The sequence below is a fragment of the Oryza brachyantha genome, chromosome 5, assembly GCF_000231095.2.
Source record: "Oryza brachyantha chromosome 5, ObraRS2, whole genome shotgun sequence".
Taxonomy (NCBI): Eukaryota; Viridiplantae; Streptophyta; class Magnoliopsida; order Poales; family Poaceae; genus Oryza; species Oryza brachyantha.
The window spans coordinates 1,881,420-1,890,398 of record NC_023167.2 but is presented as its reverse complement, the minus strand read 5'-3'; the positions used below and the strand labels follow the sequence as shown (position 1 = coordinate 1,890,398).

Genomic DNA, 8,979 nt, shown 5'->3' with positions numbered 1-8,979 from the left:
TAAGTATGTGCAATAGTCAGGGATGAACATGCCTACTAGTAGACATGAATGTGAGAACTGGAGTGTCTCCATATATACATGAATAACAGGTACTATTTTTTCGCCCGTCACAGAAGGAACAAGGACAAGAAACAACCAATGAAATGCTAAGGTTACCCTTTTCTGACAAAAATGCATACCTTGTAAAAAATGTAAACTGAAGATGTAAAATATGACCTACTTTATCAGTTAAAAATAGAAAACTGTAATAGTAAAAGAGGACTATTTCTAGTAGTAAAATTATTTTGGGAAACCAGAACTGAATTGGAACAAAATCATGGAGACATATCTGACATTCACAGATGATCTGATCCCAATATGCTGCATTTCCCCACAAATCAATTTTTGGCAAATACAGAATTTACAATGAAATTCCAAATCCCATATACCATTACCAACAAAAGCTGAAATTGATGTGACCTGTCTATCTTTATCAACAAAAGGGGTTGTTTTTAGTTACAGAAGATGTGTAATGATCCCTTTTGACACTCAAGTAATAGGAATGGAATTCAGAAAAAAAAAGGCCTGAAAATTAATGTATTCCTCAGATGCACTGCACTTGACTCAATTCAATTGATCTGTTCCATTTCCCCCAAATCATATATAGTATTTATCAATGTAATAGCTAGCAACTATGTACGAACAGGCTACAGATTAAACTGAAAAGAATTAGCAAATGCATCGCCCCGGTGGCGATCAATCAAATCAAATTCCAAAGAATTTCAACTTCAAGTATAATTAGAGAAAGAACCAAGCAAACAAGAAGCAAGATTATTACTCCAGCAGCTTGTTGGTATTGCCATTTTCATTGCCGTCATTGTCTTCTTCGTCATCGTTCCAGTGGTCAAAGAAGGTGGAGAGGAAGGAGGAGCACTCGTCGGCCCAGCTGCCGCGGTTGGCGGATGCACGCCACTGCTGGTCAGCGATCATCTCCGGCGAGAGGCCCCATCGCTGGAGCTCCTCCTTGGTGTGGTGGACGAGGAGGCTGTACTCGCCGGCGGGGCCCAGCTGCATGATGCGGAACTCGCAGTTGTCGAAGTTGTTGAGGTGCTCGAATTGGTCCACCGTCCACTTGAACCATTTCATGAGGAACACCCGCGAGGTGAGGCCATGGGAGACGATCACCAGGTTGGTCTCGCAGCTCGCGTCCTGCTCCAGCCTCCCCATGTCGATGTCCCTCCACAGCGACTCCAGGAAACCTGAAACAAGAAACCATTTCTTGAGCTCATCACTTGCAAGCAGCAATGCGAGGTGGTTGCAAGCAGCAATGGCGTACTGGCGACGCGGTCGAAGACGTCGGCGGCGGACTCGCCCTCGGGGAAGCGGAAGAAGAAGCGGCCGAAGAGTTCGCGGGTCTCCTTGATGGCGCGCATCCGCTCCTCGACCTGGAAGTTTCCGAAGTCCTGCTCCCGGACGCGGCACTCCTCGCGGGCACCGATCACGCGGTGGCGCGGGAACGCGGCGCCGATCTCCCGCAGCGTGGCGCGCGTCCGCTCGTAGGGGGACACGTAGAAGTACACCTTCCAGTTGGCCCCGCCGGAGGACACGACGTCGAGGATGCCCCTGCCGGCGGCGCGCGCCTGGTCGACGCCGAGCGGCGTGAGCGGGATCCGGTAGTCCGGCGTGGTGGTGTACGCGGACATGTCGAGGTTGCCCTGGCTCTCGCCGTGGCGCACCAGGATGATCCGCTTCGGGAGGCGCCGCACGCACTGCGGCTGGTGCTGCCGCGTCATCTCGCAGAACAGGCACTCCTTGGCGGCGAGATCCTCCGGTGCTGCTCCGGTGGTAGGGGAGGAATCGGATGACATGGCTGGCGCCAGGGCGAGGGGATCCACCAGATCCAGATCCTTTTATTCTTCTCTTACTATAATTAATTAATTATATTATTATTAATTAATTATGAACGAAACAAGCGGCAGCCACCAGCGGGTTTGGGGAAGAGCTCACTTCATCTATGGCTTATAAAATAAATTAAACCAACTCTGCAATTATTATAATAATTTTGATGATTAGTATAATTCAAGAAATAAATATAACTTACATTAAACTTTAAAGATTGATGGTCAATGACATAGATTTCGATAAAATACTAGATTGAACTAAGAAAATCTTAATCTAAACTATAAAATTACATATTAATCAATCTAGAGAGGGTCAAAGAAATAAAAATAACTTAAAATGAAATTGATCTGATAACCCGGGGTTATACAAATTTGATTAAAAAAGTAAAGTACATGGCCGGTCCTTAAAACTTATAGCGCGATATCACTTAGGTCCATAAACTTAGAAAATACACGTTTAGGTTCATGAACTCGTTTTAATATCTAAAATCATGGACCTGGATGATACATTAAAACGAGTTCATAAACCTGAATGGTACATTAAAATAAGTTTATGGATTTAAATGATACATTAAAACAAGTTTATGAACCTAAACGTGTATTTTCCAAGCTTATAGACCTAAGTAGTACCGTGCCACAAGTTTGAGAACCGGTCATTCTGATTAAAATATTGGACATCTTGCCTTCACCACCACATAATTGCATGGTTCTCCAATATAAATAGAACATTGTTTTCAATGGGAATTTATTTAACTTGATTTTCTAAAACAAGATTATCCAGTTACAATATAGAACTGCACATACAAGTATTTTAGTCATTGGAATGGTTCTCAAGAGTTACAGCTCCTCAATGCACAAAACTATAAAAAGCAAGCAGCACGAATACGGGGGACTACAAACCCATGATAACAGTCAATATGCACAAAATAACTAGAGAAACAAAAGGTAATACTTAAACATGAAAACTGCAAAAGCAGGAGATAGCGCTCACCAATAAGTCAGCTGTCCTTGTTTCCAAGATGATAAGTACACTCATGAGATTGAGCTGAAAGCAAAAGGCCACTGCAAAAATGAATAAATTCTTGAGTCCACATGATGAAAATATCTGCATTGATAAAAACAAAGAAAGAAATAAAATCGTGTAATTTTATCAATCTTCTCATTTTCTGAATGCTATGTTAGCCTACAAGGTAGTGCAACACAAGCTACGCCTTGCAAATCTATTTCCATAATTGAAACTGAAATAACTGAATGTTCTAAATCTATTTCCATAATCTATGGCCATATCAGCAGACTACTAATAAAACAAGGAATATATATTTTTTGGATGTGTTGCACCGCTTATCGTAATTGCTATCAATACAAGCTGCAGAATATATAGATTTGTTATATGTAGGTTTTTATATTTGATACAATGATATGTATACATCACTAAAAAAAGTATAGAAATGCTGGGACCTTTCAGATCAAATTGATAATCAGATCCTTCAGTTTTTAGTCCTTGGAACAAAGACAAAGCCGAGCAACATCTAATGAGAATGTTGATTGTCCTCACTCAACAGGATCAGCAGAAGGCATTTCAACATGTACACCAGGATTGTGGCAGATACTGTGGACTTCCAATGGGATTTAACAAACAAAACTTGCTTCCTAGGGCAGCTATCTTGGGCATGATTAACTTGGTGAGCATAAGTTTGAGCATTGTTATCACTTATGGCGATCCAAATAGAAGGATGCATGGGGCTTTGATGCTTCATGGAGATAGATGCACAGTTGCAGAAGAAAAAATAGAGTCCTGGAACAGTTCAAAAGAGCAGCATATGTGAAAGAGATTGTTGCTTACTGAAGAGAGGTATCTATCTGACAAATTTTCTTACCCCATCGCTGCTTGTCTGAAAAAGGACATGATGAAAGAGTATTTTTCACCATTTTTATTTCTTAACAATTAATAAGATCATCCTCCCTCCCTAGAAGTTTATAAAATTAAACACTAAAATTTCACCACTAAAAAGGACTTAGCAAAAGACTAGCATTGGCATATTGCTCTAAAGAGTTCCGTGGGGCTTGATGTCTGAGTGTAGAATGAAAGCTTACAGAAGAGGAGCTGTATATAAGGACAAATTTGGCACCGCATTGGATTAGAAAATTGGAACCTTCATTCCATATTTGATAATATGGACTGCAAATTCCAAATCACCTACTGTTTTGCTCTACAACATTTTGCTTCATTATGTGTTAATTCTAACCTACATCATATGAACATGATCTGAAAGCCTGAAACCGACGTAAGAATGCTTCCCTGGTTATGTACAGTCTACCGAAAGTGCTTGCAGTCGTTCAAAGGACCTTTTACATGATCACTGAGGCTTAAGCCTAAACCGATGTTTCTGTGAGGAAGGACAATGAACATACTACTAGCATGTCCAAAAGCATGTACAATTTTCCCAGTAATTTTTGTTTTTACATATACTTCTCAGTTTTTAGCTCTGTAAATGGGATTATACAGCAATAATGGTATACTCCACCTTCTTCCTAGAAAAAGGAAAAATATCTGAAATGTGTCTCTTTTTTTTTGGCAATATATTGGAATAATCCCATTCCTAGCCCTTCAGAAGGAATACTGCTATCAGATTTCAGAATAGGAATTTTTGTTGGTCGCACAGCATATCATGGAAAATTGACATCACATTCCCCATAATAAGAGAGGAAAGTACCTTTTGCGCATTTCATCAATTCAGCTATGTGGTGTCGCAAACCCTACTATTATCTCCTTACAGCATGAGACACAAGGCATGTAAGCCAACATGGCTCCTCGGATCGCCAAATCAACACACAAAACATCCAAATGCATGTGAAACGTATTTCTCATAAATTGATCTCGCGGCACCTCACTTACCCCCACACAGCAATCTTCCCCCCGAGTCCAGCGCCTCAATCCTCTCAAACGATCGGAGCCCCCTCAACCCAAAACCCGGTGGACAACACGAATCAACCAACCAATCAATCAATCGAGCGAGCGAGAAAACCTGCCTGGGATATCGAATTCTGGGTGGGGGAGTGGGGAATCGAGACGGGCAGGCGAAACACGGCGGTGAAATCAGCTCGGGGATTATCGCGAGAAGGGGGAGCGCTCGTACCTCGTGTGGTCGCGGCGAGCCTCCGGTCCTCGAAGGCAGGAAGAACAGAGAGAGAGAGGAGAGAGAGGGAGCGAGTTTAGAGAGAGAGAGAGAGTTCGTTGTTTGGGAAAATTGACCGAGTCTCTGAACTCTCCTTCCTTCCCTGCCGTCGATGCGAAAGATACGTAGGTACGATGCGCCACGCGAATCGATCGGAGAGGGCGACGGAGCTGGGTTTTTTTTTCTGCTTTTTTTCCGTGGATTTTTTCTGGTAACCATTCGTCTTATTAAATTATTTAAATTATTAAGGTTGGTCCCATTGTCCCATGATACCTTGTGGTTATTGGCACAATGATTAAAATATAAAAAAAAATTAAGATGCTTACCACATGTACGTAGAAAATCATATTTTACCTCTAGCAAATAAACTCCGTTTCATAACGTAAGATGTTTGACCTTTTTTTTTACGTTTGACCATTCATCTTATTTAAAAATTTAGTATAATTATAAAAAATGACAAGTCGTGCTTAAAGTTCTTTCGATAATAAAGTAAGTCACAAGCAAAATAAATGATATTTTCATAATTTTTTGAATAAGACGAATGGTCAAACGTTACGATCCAAAAAGTCAACCATCTTACATTATGAAACGGAGAGTAGTTATCATATGCATGTGTTTACTCTATTACTCTCTCTGATTTTTTTGTTTGACGCCGTTGACATTTTGATCTACGTTTGATCCTCCGTCTTATTCAAAAAATTTTATAATTATTGACTATTTTATTATGATTTGGTTTATTACTAAATAACTTTAAGTATGATTTATAATTTTATATATTTGGATAAAATTTTTGAATAAAACGAAGGATCAAACGTAAATCAAAAAGTCAACGGTGTCGAAAAAAAACCAGAGAGAGTATTTTATTTCTTAATGTCAAGCTCCAAGCTTAAGGCTACTTTTTATAATTATTAGTATCTTATGGTTAAGGTTCACTATGTATATTGCTAGCCGTATTAGCATATGGCGCATATATTCTTATGCTCCCTCGTGGTTATCCTTATAGGTTTGTTTGTTGGAGGTCTGATGGGTGAAGTTCTGCCACTCTAAAAAAATCATGCTTAGCTAGGCTGAAATGGAATTGAACTTCATTTCAGACGGCTTGGCTGATGCAGCTAGGAAAAATACAAAGTTGTTGGGTTGCTAGTCTTCTAAAACCAAACTTTTTCTCATTCGTTCAAGCTTCCAAACAAATTCTTTGTCTACCCTAACTATATAGATGCATATAACTAAATTAGCCAACCCTAAAGCAAAGCATGGTAAGTTGGGCCAAGTCTAGTGATACGAGCTAGTATAGACCCAATCTACAAAATCAGACCTATCCTAGGAAAAGAGAAACATTCAATCTGTCATAATTAAGTGGGTACTCTGGGCCAAAGGGTGCTAGCTCGGCGGACAGTAGCCTAGTACTTGCACTTGTCCTAACTAGCCGCCTTCTCGTACGCTACCGGCCTCAACAACAACGGTAGCGTGATAGTAGACATTATAAAAGCCATTTTCTTTCCACCTAAACAACAAATACTTCAGAGAAATCACACACCCCGCAATCCTAACACCAAAAAGGTAGAAACCAAATTCCCCTAGGTGCATGGATTGAGATTTTGAGACGAACTTGGCTCCCTGTGCCCGTGAGGAGGGAATCACGGACAACAAAAAAAATAAGCTTTAAAAGGAGAATTCAAAAATGATATTTTTCATAATTATGAATCATCACCAGATCAACTAGGAAAAACACACCCGTCCCTACATCCAGTCCTAGGATGAGATTAGCTCGCTATTGATCCAACCGAGTATGGGCGTGGGTGGGGAGAAGAAGTGGGGGCAATGAATTGAAGTGTGTACTGGGGGTGGAGGGAGGGTGGATCGGTAGGGATCAAGGCGGAATCCCCTGGTGATCAGAGAGGATTGGAAAAGTAGAGTCATGGAGGAGGAGATGAGGAGAGTGAGGAAGCGTCTACCTACTGTCTCTCATTCGTTCTCTAGGCCTAAATGCGTGTTGCCTAATATAAAGGAAAGGAGTCATCTCACCACATAAGTTTACCATTACCAATTTACCGGTTACCATTGTCCTCATTTCTCTCCTCCTTTCTTTTTTTTAGAACTTCTCCTCCTTGTGTACTATACAATTTTGTGTTTTATCAAAATGTACTTACAATACCAAGAAAAAAAAGTTGTGTGATGATATATGATGGTTAGGTCATGTCGCTAGATGAGTTCTCATCAGCATACACAATTTTAAAAATGTTAGTACTTTCTATCAATAATGTCTTGATAAGATTTCATCAAAACATTTGAAACTTTAAATATTTGTACCACTTTAAAAGATGCTAACATTGAAGGTGAAAGGTGAATCTGCCTTCAAACCCACCAACTACTAAAGTCTGAATATCCAGCGGACAACCAGCCAACTACTACCATCCGAACACGCAAATGGACAAAAGCATAGAAGGGAGAGTTAGGGGGCGTTTAGATTGAGAAGAAATTTTGGGAGAAGTGTCACGTCAAATGTTTGACCGGATGTCAGAAGAGATTTTTGGACACAAATGAAAAAACGAATTTCACGGCTAGCCTAGAAACCGCGAGACGAATCTTTTGAGCCTAATTAATCCGTCATTAGCATATGTTGGTTATTGTAGCACTTATGGCTAATCATGGACTAATTAGGCTCAAAAGATTCGTCTCAAGATTTCTTCCATAACTATGTAATTAGTTTTTTGATTCATCTTTGTTTAATTCTTTATTTAGATATCCAAAAATTTGATGTGATGTTTTTTTAAAAAAAATTAAGAACTAGGCCTTAGAGATGCAAAGCATATAGGAACATGGTAAGAAGGCATATGCTAGATGGTGACATCTTTGGTGGTCTAATCGTTGCTGGTCATGTCATGTCCCAAGTTCCCTCCCCTAGCCTAATTCGATCGAAGTAAATCATTAAGAGTAAATGATCTAATTTAATCAAGAGTTAATCATAAATAAAATTTATTTAATTAACGGGAAGTGACCTGCCGGAGTATTTTAAAATAATCCTCTGGCAAATGCATTATAGGACTTTAAGCTAAATACAATGCATTGGAACAAATTAAATAATTAATAAAATCACGAAAGGAATTAAAATCCCCTCCTTTTACTTTTTCCTTTATTTTCCCCTCCCCCACCTTGGTTTGGTTTGGGCTGGTTTTGGCCCATCCCTCCCGCCGACCTGCCTCACTCCTCCCCTTCTTCCCTCCCCTTTTCTGCTAGGCCAGCCCAGGCCGTTGCTTAGTTAGCTGCCCAAGTCCGACTCCCCTTCCTCAATCTCTCTCCTAGGAACACTAATAGGTGGACCCCATCTATCAGGCCCATCTCCTACCTCCCGCAGCCTTCCTTAGGACCATCAACCGCTGCCTGCCTCTCTCAGTCCACCCACATCCTCCCACCCTTGCACCCCCATGCACCTCGCCCAAAACCGCTGCACTGCCCCACCCCTCACCGCCAATGGGAGGGAGGAATCCATCCTTCCCCACTCCCCCACGTCGTCAGCGCCCCCTCTCTCACCCTACCAGCCACTTCCAAATGTCATGCGCCAATAAAAACCAAGCTCACCGTCGCTGTCGGCTTGTCCCGTACTAGGTCGTCGCTCACCGCCACCTCTCCCCACGCCACTCCACGCCATCGTCCGTTGTGCTCACCGCCACATGCACCTCTTCCTACCAGCTTATGCTCAGACGCGGCCTCCGTGCCGGTGCCTGTGCGTGCCACCCGTGGCCTCCGGTTGTGTCAAGTCACCATTCTTTTTCCCCACCAGAGATGGAGTACGAGTCAACTCTCAGGATTAGGCCTCACCTCTGCCGTCAAGTCTGCCTGTGGTAGGAGCTGCCCGCTCGGAAGATCAAGATTAGAGTGGCTATTTATCCTTTTTCGTTGCATTCAAATGAATATTTTATTTA

At 41.6% G+C, this 8,979-nt stretch overlaps 1 protein-coding gene across 3 annotated transcripts; it reads right to left on the bottom strand.

Annotated features, from left to right (window-relative positions):
- Positions 1–377: 377 nt before the first annotated feature.
- LOC102711618 (phosphoglycerate mutase-like protein AT74H) lies at positions 378–5,133 on the bottom strand. 3 transcript variants are annotated; one of them, XM_040524610.1, is made up of 4 exons: positions 5,018–5,133; positions 2,872–2,942; positions 1,316–2,021; positions 378–1,238 (listed from the first exon to the last, which is right to left on the bottom strand). In XM_040524610.1, the coding sequence occupies exons 3-4, from the start codon at positions 1,845–1,847 to the stop codon at positions 814–816; spliced, it is 957 nt and encodes a 318-aa protein (XP_040380544.1). In that variant the 5' UTR covers positions 1,848–2,021; positions 2,872–2,942; positions 5,018–5,133; the 3' UTR covers positions 378–813. The 3 variants fall into 3 exon arrangements, with proteins under 3 accessions (XP_040380544.1, XP_015692438.2, XP_040380545.1); XM_015836952.2 differs by having other exon boundaries at positions 1,316–1,903; XM_040524611.1 differs by lacking the exon at positions 5,018–5,133 and adding an exon at positions 4,777–4,826.
- Positions 5,134–8,979: the final 3,846 nt, after the last annotated feature.

Excerpts from the sequence above, each read along its gene's own strand:
- LOC102711618 (XM_040524610.1), bottom strand. The coding sequence starts at position 1,847 with ATGTCATCCGATTCCTCCCCTACCACCGGAGCAGCACCGGAGGATCTC. Across the intron at positions 1,239-1,315 it reads CGTCTTCGACCGCGTCGCCA|GTTTCCTGGAGTCGCTGTGG; the intron begins GTACGCCATTGC and ends TTCTTGTTTCAG.